The sequence below is a fragment of the Fundulus heteroclitus genome, chromosome 12 (genome assembly GCF_011125445.2).
Source record: "Fundulus heteroclitus isolate FHET01 chromosome 12, MU-UCD_Fhet_4.1, whole genome shotgun sequence".
Taxonomy (NCBI): domain Eukaryota; kingdom Metazoa; phylum Chordata; class Actinopteri; order Cyprinodontiformes; family Fundulidae; genus Fundulus; species Fundulus heteroclitus.
This window is the reverse complement of record NC_046372.1, coordinates 1,746,895-1,765,999: the sequence shown is the minus strand read 5'-3', so window position 1 is coordinate 1,765,999 and position 19,105 is coordinate 1,746,895. Positions and strand designations below refer to the sequence as shown.

Sequence of the window (19,105 nt, the reverse complement as noted above, 5' to 3'; positions counted from 1 at the left end):
TATGATAAGAACAATGTTTGGAGGAGTCGAGGAGAGCTTTCAAACCTGCGACGCTGTACCAACACCCAGACATGGTGGTGGGAGCATGGTGATCAGGGCTGTTATGCTGCCAGCAGCAGTGGTGCAGCGCACAAAGCGAATGATTTAACAAAGGAAGACTAAATCCAAATTCTTCAACTCATCCCAAACCAACGGCTAGATGTCAAAACCTGGACGCAAGCCGGTGTTCGGACAGGACAAGTATCCCAAACGTAGATGGCCGGTACCAGGAGACCAGATGGTTGAAACATGGGACACGTTGGCGTTGCTGCTTTGGGAATAGACAAAACAGGCTAACATTAGTCTCCTGGAATGGCCTCAACCCTCGGTCTGGAGAACGATTACAGTCAGAGACTGTGCCTGGAAATCCATCCTCACTTAAATGTGCTCAACCAGTTCTGCTAAGAAGCGTGTTCAAATGTCCAGCCAGAGGTATCCCTGAAGATGGCTGATGGCTACTGAAAGCATTTGATTCCTTGGCAACTTGCCGATGGACATTTAACCAATTAGTGGGGGTCTGTGTATTTAATGCTAGTTATATATTTTTAACTTGTGCACCCAATTCTCGTTTGCAAAAATGATTGAATTAGTTTGTTTGATCCTTGCTCTGTTAAAAAAAGGGTGGCTGAAATGTGTGATTCTGATTAGTGTGTGTAAAACACAAATTAGTGGTCATAGTTTAGGTAGCTAGACATAAACCCACCATTCTCATTCATAACAGAAAACACATTTTTGCATATTAAAGAACTCTGATGAAGATTTTCAATTTTCCATCACCTCTTTGACGGGAGGTTTGACTTTTTTTACATGACCACAAAAAAGTCCCTTCTGTCGCTCTCTAGTGTAAATACACCCGGTTTAAAGGAATATTCAGGCTTATAAAGGTCACATTCATCTTCGTGTCCCCACAAAAACCAGTGCAACACTTTCAAGGGGGGGGGAACGCCGTCCAATCGAGCAGCTGTATTTGGTTGACGAGTCAGTCCGTGACATCATTTTAAAAAAAAAAGGTCTTCAGACAGCGAGATCGTTTCCGCATGGCTTAAGGAAAAACGTCCACAGAGATCAGAGAGGTTTGCAGAAACAGCCTCCGCGGTGGCGTCGGTTAGCGCTCCGTCTCATTTAGAGAGGTGGTCCAGGACCGTAGCCCCAACATCTATGGCTTTTTTTTCCCCCAATATGTGGTGGTTGGTTAGAGCTGAAGTACAACTGCACATGTGCTAGCATGTGGTCATGGTGAGACATGAGGCACTCAGCATTATTATGAGGTGGAGTGAACGTGGTTTTCTGCTATAAAACACATAGAAGACTGATTTACTTCATGATATTACAAATGGGTGTAATATATACGACAGCTTTGTCTGCTCTACCCCGCAGGTGAAAATATTGACAGCTATTTTCCTCCCCCCGGTTTGTTTTCTTCTCTTCAAGGTAACGGATGGTACAGGAAGGACAGCTTTCTATCAAATAACAGCATGACTGGACTTTCTGAACAGAGGCGAGGGTGACGTTTGGCTCTCAGACATGCAGAGAACGCAACGGACTCCACGGGTCGATGCGTTTCCTTTTAGCAAGATCAAGGGTAATTAATGCAGATTTATGACTTTGAGCGATCTCTTCTTGTTCTTTGAGGTTCAACACAACACACGGATTTGTCTCACACTCCAAGAAAAAAAAAAAAAAAAAAAGGCTTCTTTTGGGAGATACATTTCAGGACTCATCGGATGAAATCCAACCTTGACGGCATATTTAGCAATGATTGGTAGTTCGGTCTTACTCCCGTGAGTAAGACTTTGCGTCTTAATGGCTTGCGTTGCATCCGTATTGCTTTCCAGCTGTCTCAAAACGGTGGCCTCGGATCCAAGGGCGATTCTGTTGAGCCTGAGAAACTGAGATCAAACCATGGTGTGTTTGTGTGTTACGTTAAAAATATTAAATATCCATTTTTAGGAGACGATTAAAAAATTGACCGTGTTGCAGGAGCAGCTTCCACTTCAAACAGAGACATAGAGTAGGTCTCACTCTATCCGAGCTCAGCCAGTTGGTTTAGAGGCCAAAAAGAGGTCCGGTCCTCCCTCTCCTTTGTCTAGCTGGTGGCTCTTTAATGTGCCGCATAACCTGAGCCTCCTGCTCAGTTCACGTTGTCTAACACGCCCATCCTGATCGCTCCGATGCAGACTTAGGAGAGCTCGAAGCCTGTGTTCATACTGATGGCGTAACGCAGTTTGTCACGCAGGATGCTCTTCTTGCTGTAGTTGGGCAGCTTCAGAAGGTTGAAACACGTAGACGAAGTTGGGAGTCGACCGCCGGGCTCCTTCTTTCGGATGGTGAAGAAGCCTCTGAGGACGCTGCCGAGGGTGTCTCCTGTGTCCTGGACAGGGCAGAGGAAATGTGACAATGTAATGTAAGCTAGCAACAGCTATGTTTCCATCCGTTTGTCGAATTTTGAGCGAACTTTTAAAAATGTCGCAAAAAAAAAGGAAAAAAACAAGAAAGAAAATGCTGATTAGACATGTTTTGATCTACTGGTTTGGAGCGAAACCACCAGGCTACGCAAAGCGTTGTTTCATCAGGAGTTGACGTTACACATGGCTGTGATAAACGGGAAGTAGAGGTTGCAAACTAGCATGGACCACACATCTGAGAAAGATGGGGAGTTTTTCACGAATGTGTTGCCATTGGGCAACTGTAATTGTTCAGTCATGTCAACGAGTACTGGTGATGCCATGTTTCAGCGCGTTATGGGAAGATCTAGGAAGGCGGCGACAGCGGAAACAGTCGTGTGAGGTAAACGTTCGCTACATCAGAATTTATTGGGCGAATGTGTTTACATCTCCCACTTAGTGCATCGACTCCTTTTTCAAAAAAACAAAAAAACACCTCAAGTGAGCATAAAGACTTTTTTGGGAAACTGGGAAAGTTATTTAAAATTTTGCTGTTTTCATGAACCGTTTCTAATGCAATATTTTAAAATGTGCATAAAAAACATGAAAACATGGCTAACATGCATAAACAGATGTTTCTGGGTAGATTTCACAAGATTGGCTTAAAGACGTGAGACCATTATAAACCATTTCTTAATCACATTCAGTATAACTTGTATGACTTTACATCTGAAAAACAGAACGCAATAACCTGGCTGTATAAAATTGTTTAAGCATGTTTCAATTTAGGTACAGCCTTTAGTCTACTTGAGTTAACATCAGCCATAAATTATAAGGTATCTAATCTTTAACTGGCGCTGACAGTTTTGTCATTTCCATCTTTAAGCTAAATTATCTCATTGTGCAAAGGTACAAGTCAGGGGAAGAATATGAAAAAAAATCAAAAATAAAATGAAGAATGAATTGAGACAACATGCGATAACTAGGGGAGGAAACATAATGGACGTTTCTCCAAAACAGATTAAAAAAAAATGAGACTGAAATTTGTTGGAAAGACTGCCTGAGCTACAGAAAATGTTTAAGTACCGGTACCAACAAAGTGGCTTTCTCCTTCAAAGGAAACACATTTTCGGGCCACAATTTCAAAAAGGTACGTTTGATACAAAGACACCGCCCAACATCCCATTTAAAGAACGACACACCCACAGTGTAACACAGTGGTGGTGGTATTATGCTCACGAGTAGGGCTGAACAATTAATCGCATTTTCAATATAATCGCGATTTAAAAAAAACACAATTTCCAAATCGCAGAGGTCTGCAATTTTTGGCTATGTAACAATTAGGGTATTAGACACGTCCATTAGGTGTTGGTAAAATGTTTAAAGTGGGTTTGCTCCACATGGAAGGGAAGACAGTTGCAGCAGTGAGATAATCTAATTTTATCACTTGTTTTAGAGTTTATATAATCATACATAGCATTAAGTACAGGTCAATCAGTTTAATACATAGACTTGCTTGTTGGTTGCACGTTATGTTCAACAAGGATTGATGTCCAAATCAACTAAAAGCTGTTCTCTTGAATAATATTCTGATTAATAGAAACATTAAAAGTTCTTGTTTTGAACAGTCCTTGTTTACAAACGTCTTTATTTAGACGCCATTTTTGTTGCTTGTGGTTTTGTTGCTTGTGGAAAAGTCAAAATTGCAATTTTGGTTGAAATATATTGTAGGCAGAACGCAATCATTTTTGCTCTGAGTTTAGATGCTGTGGGTCTTTTAGCAACTAATCTGCACAGCAAGGAAACAAAATGATTTGTTGTTTGTATATGTTTAAAAAGACATGATAAATTAAACTGAAAAAAAAAAATCGCATTAAATCGCAATATTAAGTAAAAAAAAAAATCGCAATTAGATTATTTTCCAAAATCGTTCAGCCCTACTCATGAGTTACTTTTCTTTAGAGGGAATGGAGGTTTTTGTCAAGGTCTATGAAATTATTGACATCACTTTTGACTCAAAACCTACAAGCGTCTGCTAGAAAGCGGATGATGAAGAGGGATTTCAGTTTTTTAGTCTCATAGCGAATCCAAGCAGATACCTACATAAACGAATGAGAGAAACGGAAAGGTTAGTGAATGACCGAGCCAGAGCCAAGAACTACAAAATCTGTGCCGCTGTGCGGACATTGGAAAGGAGATGTCCTCACATTTGGACCATAGCCAGTGGAAAGGGCAAACAGGCCAACAGAAGGTGTTGAGTAATGAAAGCCTCCTTCCAAGTATTGATTTAGGTTTTGCACACTAATGCAATCACATTTTAACTTGCTATTTTCCCCCCTGAACATATTTCTTGTTTATTTCAGGATATATGTCACATTAAAGAAGAGTTCTGTTTATTTCTACATCCCTCAACCTGTCATTTTAGCAACAAGTGTGTTCACTTCAAGGGACACAGTAGATAGAACCTAAGAGAAGAGAAGAGAAGATGGTGATGTGTCCAAGTAACCACTGCACTTTCAGCCCGCCAAGCCTCTTTTTTTCCCCAGTTCCTCTAAAAATCTTTATTTCACTACTATTTTGCTGTTTTGTTTCAAACGATACCACTCAGAAGACGCGCACAATTTTTTCCTCCTCTCTTACCTGATCATCTGAGACTTCCACACAACGGATGGAGAACGGTGGTTTGAGGTAAGCGAAACCCAGAAGAGGCGGCCTTGAGCAGCTGGTAACAAACTGAGAGCAGATTTGAAAAGGCAATGAATAGTAAAATCTCTTTGTATCTCCAGTAGATAAAATAACATTGAATAGACCCACTTTAAGGAACATGGCCCTCTCCTCAGCATTAAAATCACTGGACAGGATGTCCCACAGCCAGATGATGACACGATGGCTGCTGTGGAAACCTCCGTAGTAGACTGTGTGTTTCCTGCAAGAGCCACGGACACTTGTGAGTAAATGATAAACTGGCTCAATGAACAGAAAAGAGAGCCACACTAAAATGTATCAAACAATATTTTGTGTGTCCAAAAAAATTATAAAAACAAACTTCAACCTACTTGAGGTCGTCTAAATCGATCTCGGCGTTATCCCCTGAGATAAGCCGCTGAACCTCAGGCGTGGAAAACATGTGCAGCCACTCTGGATTAATGATGCTGCGGAAACCCCGGATGAAAGCCGCCGTTTGCTCCTTGATCTGCGTGTGCATCCGGAAGTGAGCCATCAGGTGGATGTAGCTGATCCTGAAGCAGATGAAATCAGGGCGGGACTGTGACTTGGCAAAGGAGGTTTTTGAAATGCAACGGTTCGTCAACGGCGTTTAGTGATGGGTTCTGCATTTACGTACTTGTTTTCATTGGTGACCGGCATGGTTTTACCTCCGGGTATCAACTCGTGACAGACAAGCTGTAAGGAAATGTTGACTTTTAACCTGCTGTATTATATCAAATCCTTTTGCGTTACATTTCCAGATTTTTACGGATTTACCTGCCCCATGACGTCCTCATCATACGATAAGGTTAATCCTAGATCTCCCACATCTCCATCGTAGCGCTAAAAAAAAAAAAGAAAAAAAAAAGAAAGCTTTAGGAACTAACTTGGCAGTGAAGAGGATATTGTTTTTTTTTTTTAATACTTATCTTTGAGATTTATTAATAATAAAGAAATCTGCATTTTCCAAATGTTTTAACATTTCCAGACTGCGTATAAACCCAGAAAACGACGCTGACCTTAATGGAAGTGAGGTTTTTGTAAAACTCAGAGTCCAGGGAGGGAAGCTCGTCTATGGAGCTGTAGAAGGTGCTGTGGTGGTGTCCCAGGACTTGACTGAGGAAGAACGAGGCAAAAGGAACATCGACAACGATGCCCTAAGAACACAAACCAAAGCACTAATTATCCCATCGTTCAGGGCCAGAACCAGAAATCACCACCTTTAGAGATAAAAATCACCTCGTAGACAGCTTTACCGAGCATCTTCCCAACAAACTCAAAGAGCTGCAAGTGATTCTCATGGATGTAGGATGTGGGGGAGGGATACAGCCTTTCATTCCCGCTGGTAGTCTACATGAAATAAACAACGGATCAAACTACAACCAGCAGCAGATGTGCGGTGGGTTGAAACAAAATTCAAAGCGGACCGTTTGTCTGGGTTACCTTGAACAGGTTGAGGGCGGGATTGAAAACTTTCTTAATGATCTCCTCCAGAAACTCTTTGAAGACGCCATCCTGGTCGATCCCAGCCTCGTCCACTCCAAGGTCGTTGACAAACTTCACACGAATGACGCCTTTTATAGAGTTTGCCGGTAACCTGCGGAGCTGGTCGTATCCGTCCTTCAGGTGAGGGAAATCCAGGAGTTATTAAGGAACAAACCAGAAACCTAAATAAACTAGTTCTCCTAATGCATACTTCCAGCATCCGCGAGCGCCGAATAGTAATATGGGTGACGTGCGGAGAAGCCGAGCTGGTTTCTACCAACCCTAAACTTTCTTTTTCCTTCGTGACGATGTTTCTGAACAGCAGCACCCTCTGAAATCACAAAGGTATGACGTTAGATTGTGCAAAAAAAAGAAGTGGGACGAATGCTTTAACCAAAGAGCTCAGTTTCCTCACATTTTTATGTGGGATAACATGTGGGATGTACTGCAGCAGAAGCTGGGCTCTCTTTTTCCCTTTCTCCAGCTCTTGGAACAACAGGCTCGGCTTCAGATCCCTGAATGAAAAGACAGCAACGTTCATCACAAAACAGGAAAGCCCAAGAGACGACCCAGAGACAGCTGACGGCGGGGGATTTGGGGCATTTACTTGCGAAGCCAGTGGTCGTCAGGGCTGAACCTGCGCCTGCAGTCCCGTTCATACAGAACCATCAGCCAACCGTGAACGCTGTGAAAGAGCTCCAGTTTTTCTCCCTTCGCATTTTCTATAAAAGCACAAGATATGAAACTTATTTCATAAAAAAAAAAAAAATAGAAAACTGATCTCAGTGCTTATGTTGAACTTCCATACTTTTTCCAGGCCCAAATCCCCTGAATTTCCAATAATTATTTTATAGAAATAGTTGTCATGCTTTAAATATACTATAGAACCCTACACTCCTCAGATGTACGCTTTAAAGGGGACATATCAAGCTTTGCAATTCTTCCTATTCACATTTAAATCATTCAGGTGGGGAATATATAAAGTGGAACTGCAATGCTTTGGTCTGAATTCCTTAATTTACTCCCACATTCCCCTCTTTTACTCCTGTTCTGAAGTGCATCTGACAGCAACTTATTTTGGTGCTGTCTCTTTAAATCTAAAGGAGGGCCTTCATGCCCCGCCCCCTCCAGGTCGTAGGGCGTATTTAAAAAAAAAAATGAAAGCATAGGTAGCTAAATAAACCCTCAACATGCACTGAGCTATATTATACACTGGAGTGCTAATCGCCCGCTGTTAGAACGAGTCGCTGTGAAGCCACCAGCCGCCATATTGGTACTCCCTATTTTCCCCCAGTAACTAGGGAATATGTGCGCTACAGCATCGAATAACGAGAATTTTCTCATGTTCAGGGAGGGCTTAAAACTTTTAAAATGTCAAATGCCATATACTTTTATGTTATGTTCTAAAACTATCAAGTACTGAGAAAGTCATGTGCTGAAATATTTTGCATTTTATTTATTTAAATATATATATATATATATCATTTATAAATATATATATAACAATATACAAAGACATATATTTACATATGTGTATACATATATACATATACTTATATATAATATATATATATATATATATATATATATATATATATATATATATATATATATATATATATATTTAATATGAATAACAGGTAAAATATTACAGCACCTAATTTCCTAGTAGTTGATAGTGTTAGTACATCCACTGACTGTAGAATTACCTGTGAAACGTTTTCACACAGCCAGAAAACTGCTTGTTGTTGCAACCAAATCCTATGGGATTCTGTGAGAGTAGGGAGGAGCAAGATGGCGGCCAGTGACTTTAGTTTTTCTGCAAAATCAGCACCCCAGTGTATTATATAGCTCAGTGTCAACATGATGTTGCCACCACCAGGCTTGGCAGGTGCAGTATTCCTAGGATTAAAAGCCTCAACTCCTCCAAACATACTTCTGATTGTGGTTAAACTGCTCAGTTTTTTTTATTTTTTGTCATTTGGTTTGTTCATGTGAAAAGCTGCACGTTTCATTCAGTTTTGAATTGGCCTGTTTCAGGGCAGATGTTTCTTTGTTGCCACCCTCCCAGTCCTCCATGATGCCCAATACGCTTCTCTGTGGACAGTGACCCCGATAAGCTCGGCTCTCAGGAGTTCAGAGTTGTTCTGGAAAAGCCCAAACTCTTCCTTTCATTGGAGAATGGTCATTTTTGGAGTACGCATGAGGACGCCGTAACGAACAACTGAACACTTATCCACTTGCAGCTTCGGCATCCGTCAGCTTGAACTACAAAATCACTCCGAGAAATAAAAATGGTGGATTCATGAAATTAGTAAGCCAGAAGTCCAGGACCTTCTTTAGCAGCTCTGCAGTAAATACTGTAACGTAATTGTTTGAAAAAAAATAATGTAATAGAAAGCAAAAGCTGAAACTGCTTGAAAAATGTGACCAGAGCAGAATCTAAAGACAGCTATGCAGCTCCTGGACAGACTAAATTCAACTTTTCTGCTCTCCTGGAGACACAACCAAATGTCTTTAAGTGCTAAAAAAGTGGATTTTGTATGATATGTTCCCTTTTAGCATTTTTTCTCCTGGTCGCACCAAACAGCGTCCGGGCCGTAGATTTCCACAACATGAGGACCTTGTGTTTGTTCCTATGCTGAAGTTGTTTTGACTGAGCGCCTTCAATACATGTTACGCTTCTTCTTATGTGAATAATACTTTATTTTTCATAATCAATGGTATCAATGAAACAATGGATATAGTAGCTTTAAATATTGATTATTAGTTGTGCTAAACCCCTCCTGATAGCATTAAAGCGACCTCTGAAGACCGAGATGCTATTAAAGAAGACACTCAACTAGGTTCCCTAGCCGAGACAAAGAAGCTGTTTCTGTTGACGGTACTGAGACCATTTCCTCCTTTATTGTGCCATTTTGGGGCTAGAACATAACCGATCAAGGCTTTCTTGAACTTAGGTTTTGTCTTTTCTCCTTTTGTTTTCCTTTCTAAGATTAAAGTAGGTATTAGAACAAAGAAGTAATACCTAAATCCATAATGGATGGATGTTACTTATGCTCCACTTATCTGGAACAAACTTCCAGAAAATTGTAAAGGTGCGGAAAGCCTGAGTTCCTTTAAATCAAGATTAAAAACACATTTGGTTAGGATTGCCTTCAACTGTTCTAGTTAACTGAATCACCACTTCTTTGTTCTAATTTCTATCTACATTTTATTCCTACTTGCTTTTATTCTGTTTTAATTTGCTATATTTTAATCATGTAAAGAACTTTGCATTGTCCCTGTACTGAATTGTGCTATATAAATAAATTTGCCTTAAAAACTACCAGAGGAAAGGCATTGTGAGACTGCGTAGAAACCTTAAAATTTGAGTGAAAACCACATTATATCTCAGACTCACCTAAGATGCCATCCCAAATCATCTTGTACACAAAGGTGTTCAGAAAAGAGGAGATAGTGATGAGTTCCTCTATCTTGAAGGATGTCTGCTCCTCATACACTTCAATGTCGTCCAGAATTCTGAAAATGTTTAAATCTTGGTTACTTGTCTACTTTTAAATCACAAGAATAATTTAGAAGAAATGTGAAAAGACTGAATCAAATCAATTGAATTTAATTTAAATACTGTCCTGCTAAATCACATTTTAATTAAAGAGCCCATTCAATTCAAGTAATAAAATGATTATTCCAGCAGAAGCAGAAAAATAGGTTTTGTATGTCTGGAGATGATCTTTGAAAAAAGGGAATCCATTAGCTTACGTGATAAGATGGCGGGAGCAGTCACAGAACAGCATCAGCATAGCCAGCAGCTGTTTGGACTCCTCTGTATCATTGTTCAGACACTCCATGAAGAGTTTGAGCCCTCCCTGAGGACCGAGCTCACAGATGAACGCCCACAGTTTGGGCAAAAGGTCATCAAGATGCGTCAGACCTGCAGTAAAAAGAACAGGTTAGGAGCTTCATTCCCATTGAGCTACAACATAATAGGCAGAAACATAAAGCGCGAGAATCTGTGGCCGACCGGTGAGTATCTGGAGGCGTATCTGCGTCAGCGTGGACAGAGCGGTCTGGTAGAGCACGCAGATGCTGCACACTTTCTGAACCTCGGCCGAGTCGACTCGCTTCCCTCCCACAGGTTTCAGGATGTTCCTCACAGAAGCCGACTTCTGAAACGCTCTCTTAAAAAGATCTGGAAAAAAGCACAGACACGGTTACATCCTGAACGGCACAGAAAACTCCCTCGAGAGAAACGGTAACACTTTATTTGAAGGGGTGTACATAAGACTGACATTACACTGTCATAAACATGACATAGCACCTGTTATGAACATAAATGACTCTTTATGAATGTTTAGAACTGTTGTCATTAATTGTCATTCGGTAAATTATGACACTATTAAAGCAAAGTTGACATTGTTTAAAATGTCTTTGTTATGACAAGCCCTTAACTTAACAAAACCCCAAGTCAAGCCTAATCAAATCCCAAATCAAACCCTTAATGTAACCTAATCCCAAACCAAGCCCTTAATTTAACCTAATCCCAAATCAAGCCCTAAATTTAACCTAATCCCAAATCAAGCCCTTAATTTAACCTAATCCCAAATCAATTCAATTCAATTCAATTCAATTTTAAAATCAAGCCCTAATTTTAACCTAATCCTAAATCAAGCCCTAAACTTAACCTTGTCTCTGTTAATGTCAAGTTGTCATAACAAAGACATTTTAAACAATGTCAACTTTGCTTTAATAGTGTCATAATTTACCGAATGACAATTAATGACAACGGTCCTAAACATTCATAAAGAGTCATTTATGTTCATAACAGGTGTTTTGTCATGTTTATGACAGTGTAATGTCAGTCTTATGCACACCCCTTCAAATAAAGTGTAACCAGAGAAACCGTCTGCAGACTTTCCTCTCACGGCTTACTCTTAACAGGTAGATTGTTCTGAGACGTGCTCGGCTGCGGCGGCGGCGGCGTGGACTCCTGGCTCTCCAGCTTCTTGGAGAGGACGTCGCTGAAGAGAGTTCGAATGACGGACACGCCCCACAGGTGCTGAAGCTGTTTGGTGACCAGGGGCATCGACTCGTTGAGACTAAACAGAAGACAGCGGAGGTAGACCGGACGTGAAGGACGTACATCTAGCATTACTTAAGATTAAAAACGAGAAATAAGCCCATTACGGTTAAAACAAAGACATTGGTTATTAATCTTTACTAAAAACAAAACAATCTACTTATGGGTAAATGTCTACCATGTCGTTGATGATGTTTTTACAATATGTCAGTATATTGAAAACACAAGAATACTATTTGTCTACTTTGACAAACAGCCAAAGGTTTACGATCTAATTGTTGTTTTTCCATTTTCTGTCATCACTTTCCATATAAATAGTTTTACTGATCGCTGCCATCTTAAAGTTTGCAGAAAAACAGGTACAGTTCCCAGTGACGTTTTGCTTCTCGTTGCTGTTCTGGTTCTAATTGGGCTCTGTTTAAAGGTGGATTTTAAAAAGCTGTTGCTTTGTCTTTTAAACAAATGAAGACTCACTGACCCGTAGTCCACGGTTTGAGAGAACCAGCCCAGGACGGGGTGCCAGTGCGTGAGGTTGGACTTCTTTTGCGATACGTATCTTTGGCAGTATGACAGCATGTCGGTCAGGTCCTTCACAAAATGGTTGGCCTCCTCTTCTAAGACTTTCTCACTGAGGTAACCCAAATGGATCAGGTTTCCTGTCAAACACGATTAGGGAATCATTTGAAAGGTAAGATTGACTAATAAATGCCAATAAACTACAATATCATCAAAAAGTCAAATTCAAAAAGGAGAAACTCATCTATTATATGAATTATATAAACAGACAAAGAGCGATCATTTTTAAACATTTATTACTGTTAATTTAGATGATTATGACTTAAAAAACATAAATGTTACTTCCTTACAAAATTTGCATCTTTTAGAAGACCAATAAAAACATTTTTAATGCAGAGATGCCAGCCTGCTGAAAAGTATGTTTATGTTCTGTAGGGTATGCGCACTCAAAACTTTGACTGGGCTCTTTCTGCATGAATCACTGGATAAATGTGGACAAAAAAGAAAGAAAAATTTTGTAATTATGCTATGGTCAACAGAAATAGGAGGACTGACTTTACAGATGTTTGGCAGATTGTCACTGACATCCAGCATATTGGTGGAAAGTTGAGTCGAAGGAAAAAATGTGGTACAAAAAGGAGCATAAGGAATGAGGATAACTGCAGCTGGAGTCAGAGCTTTAAGTGCCACCACACAGAGACACATCCAGGAAGCTGAGCTCGCTTGAGCTGAGCTGCTCCTGAACCAGAGACAAAGTCAGAAGCATCTTAGGCCACAGAAGAAAAGGACTGCAATGTTCCTCAGTGGTACAAAATCCCTTTTTTAGAGGAAGATAAAATGTTCATTACATGTGCAAATTTAAGTTGAATAGATCAGAAGAAGCGAGGACGGGCACAAGAATCCCAGCTGTGGGAACTCCAGCAGGACGTTTCCACACTCAGTGATGATTTGTTGAGCCACGTCATCTGCTGGTGTTGTTTTATAAGTCCAAACTCAGCGCCGTGACTCACCAGGAAATCCTAAAGCACTTTCACCTTCCCTCTGCTGACAGCCTTAATGGAGATGCTGATTTCATTTCCCTGCAGGACTTGGTTAGCACACACCAAATAAAGTACCGTTAACTGCTTTAATGACTATGCTATGAGCGTTTGATTGGCCAGCAAACTGGATAGAATGGAGAGCTGCCAAGAGAAAGATGAAGGGGGTGCGCCTCTGTCGCAGGAGCGGCACGCGCAGCCATCCTGGGTTCGACTCCAGCCCACGGACCTTTGCCACATGTCTTCCCCTCTCTCAGCCCCCTTCTTGTCAGACTACTTTCACTTAAGCCCACTAGTACCACAAAAATGACAAAAAATAAATAAATAGAAAGAAAAAGATAAGAAAAGAAAAATAAGAGCCACCAGACCAACAATCGAAATGAGCCGAAGGCCGCTTCACAGAAACCTGGGCTTCCTTACACATTAGCAGAACTGCCTCTATTCATGCAAAAGGAGCCCCGACCACGCGCTGAGACCGTACTGCATGGTACATAGAGTACCACACAGTACACACATAATGTTGACATTTCCCAAGAAACAGCATTTTAAGTTTCTGTAAGCGTATGTCATAATAAGGCACCTGAAAAGTATCACTTGGTATGGATTTGATCCACTAAAAAACAGAAGTTTCACTTTTTGAACTGAATTAAACAGCTTTACTTTGCGATAATATTCCCATTGACTACAAAATTAAAAATTCCCAGCGATTAAAAAGCCTAATCGCCCCTAATCGGCTGGAATCCTTTACCGAGTAAGCAGAGTGTGTGGCTGCCCTCCAGACACACGCAGATGTCCAGACACTGCTCTTCCCGACTCAGAAACAAAATGAACTTCCGCAGCAGGTCATGGGTCTGGATTAAAGCCATGCACTGTTGGAACAAACAGCACATAATAAGGCAAATGCTCTTAACGTCTCATACTATGACATATAGACACAACAACGGGCTTTTACCTCCGGAGTCAAGACACTGAGGTGGGACACGACGGCAGGAACGGACATGATGTGGAGGAGGAAGGATCGGAGCAGGTTGTCTGAGAAGTGAGCAGCAATGACCGGCCTGTGGAGCATTAGATTTAGTTTATCAGCCGGACTGGTCTCATAAACACAAAGCAAACTGTAACAGATGTCCCAGTGTGACAAAACGACAATATTTCCAGATAACGTTAAAATAAGAATATACCTCAGAGACAAAGAGAAAATAGCAGTGAGGGTGCCTTTAGAAAGCGATGGTTTAGACCGGGCCAGGCCATTGGTCAACAGGATCTGAATGCAGAGGTAATACATGTTTCCTTTTTAACAAATAAAAGCTTATTTTAACCAAAAAGGGAACAACTGAATACCTTTGTCATGTTTTAAATTGCGTAAATACAAGCATTAAAACAGAACCTGCAGTATTGAGTAGAATCCCTTCTGATTCAGATGCCCCATGATGTTTTCACAGATCCTCGTCAGAGCAGGTCTCAGAGCTTCACCTGCAACGACGAGAAGGGAAACATTGGTCCGGATTACGTTTCCGGTGAAGGAAGCGCGTCGGGGAGCGACAGGCGGTTCCGTTCACGTGCGACTCTCACCCTTTCCTCGGACTATCCGCCACGTCGACGTGTCGGTGAAGGTCACCAGCATAGTGAGGTACAGCGTAACCAGCTTGTTGTCTTGGAGAATGTCAGGCTAAAAATTAAAAAAAATTTAAATCACACAGCTGGGTGAAACATGAACACTGAACAAATGTGATTTAATAATTAAAAACTAAATGAAAGAGCTACCTTTAGGTTCTTCAGTAGTTGGCAGCAGACCCACAACACATCTTTGATCTGTTTCAGCCAGGGAATGGTGAGGTCTTTGGAGAGCGCCAAGGAAACATACCAGACCTGAAAGGCAAAGAGAACAAACGTCACTCTGAGAAAATAAGATTAAAAGACGCTTAGGGTGTAAATGATAACACAGCCGGACTTACTTTAGGCTCATTTTCCACCTCCATGCTGGCCAGAATAGCTCGACAGAGCTTCTCAAATCTCTGATGGACATAAATAAAATCACTCTGAGTCACACAGATAGATCTCTAGGTTATACTGAGGCACCGTCGACTAGAAGGCAATGTCTCGGGGAATAAGTTTTACTGCATTACTACGCTGGTCTTACCGTTATCATTATGGGCTACAGCTGCATTAACACCACTAAAAGCAGAAGAGCTTTCACCGGCTCTACATTTAGTTTATCAATCACATTTTTTTACACTGCCGAGCAGTGCCCCGGGATTTTATCTGACAATTACAGATTAGTGGATGGTTGCAAAGCTGAAGGAAATGGGATATATTAGCACAAAAACATACATATATTATAAAAGAAAACACTAAAACGGTTGCATGTTCCTCTACTCAGCCCCAAGACGTAAAAGATAGTAGAGGCACTTTTCTTTGTGGTTACAGGCACACCTCTTGTGTGGTTCCATCAGCCTTGTACACCTAAAAACTAAAAAAGGTGTTCCTTTTTTCTATGCAAAGTAGCTTAAGCTCAGTACGAGCGCAGTCAAGTTCTCCAGGGTCCTGGTGATCATCTGATTATTTGACTCAGGCGTGTTGAAGGAAAGACTACACAGGTTGAAGCAAAGACACACGCAAAGGTTGCAGGACACCGGCGCTCGAGGACTAGAGTTGACCATCCCTCATCTAAACCATTCTATAGAAACTCTGGTTGTATGTTTAGGCTTTTTGTCCTCTGCCCGAGTCTCTAGTCTTATGCAGCCTCCAACAGCTATTCTTCCAGAAATGTTGTCTATTAAGCTCTATGGAGCTTTCCATCAGCCCTGCGCTGATGGAGAAGGCTGCTGCCAACACCATGTTACACCGTACATATGGTTCATCTTCTCAGCGGTCCAATCCCAGAGCTTGGATCAGTCTGTTTTCTGCTAAACTTTTTTTGTTTTGTTTTGCAGCCTGGCCAAAAACAGCATGCAACAGAAAAAAACAAACGGCTCCACCTAAAGCTGATGTATGCTAACTCATCGGCATGAGCAATACACGTAGAACTCGATGTTTTCAAAATGGACAGCGGTGAACTCACCATCTTATCCTCAAGGCGGTATATGAATAATAATTTTCGAGCAATTTTGAAAATGGAAAGTGCATTTCTTTTTGTTGTCCCCGCTTCAGAGGCTTGATAATAGTCGTCGACTTCTTTCCTGGTGAGACAAATAAAATGTACCGTTCGGAAGTTGTAGCTCAGAATAACGGCATAAAACAAGAACCCGAAGCTCTTAAACCTGTGGTCACCTGATTTGCTTCTGGAGCCTGCAGCGACAGAGGAATCTCCTCACCAGAGCTTGGATCTGGGTTGCTGCTTTCTCCCTCTCCTTGTGTCCCTTTCTTTCCTCTCTGGCCTGCCTGGCTTTGTCCAGGAACTCGGACTTGGAGCTTTGAGGGACACTAAACATGGTGCACCCTAGAAAAGAAACATGTAGACCCTCGATTATCCTTCAACAAAACTATAAAAGGAGCCTTAAATTAATTAGAATGCAATTGAAAAGTCAGTTTTTCAGAGGGTTAGAATATTACATAAAACCAACTTAAATATGCTTTTGCTACGGAAATATTGATCCCTCTCAGTAACCTGGAATATCATTGATTTTTTTTATTTATTTATTAAATTAATTGATTAACAAAAACAAGTGACATGTCTTTATAAATTAAATTCATACAGAGAGATACCTGTTACTTTCTATGGCTTTAGCTCATGGAAACCCAAAATGCACTTTTGTGGGGAACTAGAACGTTACATCCCAGCAAACACGTCCAGGTGGGGCCCATAAGGGCCTCACTTGGGCTAGAAGGGCTTCAGCTGGGCATGGGCTCAGGGTGGGCTCTGTTGCTGGGACACATGTGGGCAGCCCATCTACTGCCCACATGTGTCATGTGGGCAGTAGATGGGCTAGACCAAGCATGGGCAAAAGGTGGGCTCCAGTTGGGCACAGTTTACAAATTCAAAATGGTCAAATCTACATGTTATATAACAACAGACACTGAAAGGTTTTCTTTTTTATGCAATTTTATTTATCTATTTTTAATAAGTAAAAGTCTTTAATCGCACACTAATCCAGCCTATTTAGATGATATAAATTAGGCCAACGTATCGTACAGAAAATGCATTCAGCGCCTGGTTAACCTTCAAATCGAGTCAAATTTCTTTGTAGATGGTTGTGTTGAAAGCGGCCCAATCCCAGTAGATTACATTGGACATCAAATCATCACTGACTGTGGAATCGTCACTCAGAACCTTAAGCAACTTGGATTGTATGCCTCTCCACACCATGAGAGCTTGATGTCCAATTTAAACGCAAACTCTAGTTGCATGTGTAACAGTGGACTTTGGACAGTCCAGAGTTTTTCCTCCTTAACCCAGATGAGGCTCTTCTGATGCCTACTGAGGGCAACAGTTGTAGCCAGTGCCCTGACTCAGTTTCAGTGTGTTGGTTCTTGAAGCTCTGCGAATCGCCTCCCCAACTCTTGTTGCTTGTACGCGCCTCTCTAGAAAAGTTTTTCTTTCCACTTAACTTTTCATCAATATGTTTGGATACAGCACATTGTAAACAGCAATCTAATTTAGCGGAGGAAATTATGTGAAATTCTGATTTTCTGGGTGGGAAAAAAGTGTTTGTTTACATTAACTGTGATGCTTAGTTGTCGAAATATACAGATATATTTCAGTCCGTGCAATATGAGACAGTATAATACATGAGTATGACGCTTTGAAACTACTCCCTGAAATAAATGAACTTTTTGACGGCATTCTGAGTTACTGAGCTGCCCCTGTGCCCCGTTAGTATGTGGTTGGGATGACAGCTCTTTAAGAAGCGTCACAGCGCACAGCTGAAACTCCTAAAAAAGTTTAGCACGGTCGCATTGTTTTGGGAGAGCTTACCTGTGAAGTTAAGCAGATAAGAAGATTTTGTCTGGCCTTCAGGCAACACCTTTCGCTATACGTTCTCCTTCATTTGGCAGTCCGTAACATCCGACAAGGAGGAAAGTCGAAACAAAAAAAATAGAACTAAAAAACGGGACGAGGTGCCTAACTTAGCATCTCTGGAGCTAGAGATGACCCAGTGAAGATATGGAGAAGCCACTGTTAGCTCGCAGGGCTAGTCGGCAGCTTGTCCGTTTGATACTGACTACAAGACATAGATTTTAAACGTAGTTAGATGTATTTAGCGTCATGGCGAGCTGGCGTCTGGTGCTGCGACGATGTCAGCTAGTTCAAACACGGGAGACACGTCGTTTCTAAATGTAAACAATGAGAAGAGAGCTTTACATTGACTGCAGCCATTAATCTATTGCGTCGCATTAAAATGACTCCGGGTAGTTGTTGTTGTTGTTTTTTTATCCGGTTTCGCAAAGTGCGTTGGGTGTTTAGATCCTAAATGGAAAATTTGACATTTAATTAAACGATTTATGTTTGTGTCATAAGAGCGACAGTGAATTTCATTTGCTGAATAGAGCTCTCACCCAGTGTGTCGGGTGGGCGTTGGAGAGGGGACTGTTATTACTGTTACACCCTGCTGTGTCAACGGAAACGAGTGGGACAAAGGTTTTATTTTGCACGAGTTAGAAAATCATGAACTCTGTGGAGGTAAATTGATTTATTTGTACTTATTGTCTAATTTTCCCAAACTTTACCTTTCATAACTTTAACATGATTTGCCTCTCCCTTTAAGCAGCGTACGGGACGGTTGACGTCATTTTTTGTGAACGCGCAGCTGTACACCGGTGTTGCAGCGTAAAAGGCACCCCTGCTATGAAGGGCTCCGCGTCATTGAACGCGCATTTCAAGCAAGTTCGCATATGAACCAAAATAAGAGGTGTCAAAA

General features: G+C 41.2%; 1 protein-coding gene across 1 annotated transcript; it reads right to left on the bottom strand.

Moving 5' to 3' along the window:
* Positions 1-839: 839 nt before the first annotated feature.
* ube3b (ubiquitin protein ligase E3B) lies at positions 840-18,698 on the bottom strand. Its single transcript, XM_012863462.3, has 27 exons — positions 18,163-18,698; positions 16,518-16,686; positions 16,309-16,426; positions 15,203-15,262; positions 15,012-15,116; positions 14,820-14,916; positions 14,635-14,720; positions 14,429-14,511; positions 14,200-14,305; positions 13,996-14,116; positions 12,173-12,350; positions 11,547-11,713; positions 10,639-10,806; positions 10,377-10,548; positions 10,018-10,136; positions 7,222-7,336; positions 7,030-7,129; positions 6,826-6,945; positions 6,573-6,749; positions 6,369-6,479; positions 6,149-6,286; positions 5,907-5,972; positions 5,767-5,825; positions 5,480-5,662; positions 5,238-5,349; positions 5,064-5,156; positions 840-2,410 (listed from the first exon to the last, which is right to left on the bottom strand). The coding sequence occupies exons 2-27, from the start codon at positions 16,676-16,678 to the stop codon at positions 2,219-2,221; spliced, it is 3,207 nt and encodes a 1,068-aa protein (XP_012718916.1). The 5' UTR covers positions 16,679-16,686; positions 18,163-18,698; the 3' UTR covers positions 840-2,218.
* Between the last annotated feature and the right edge of the window lie 407 nt (positions 18,699-19,105).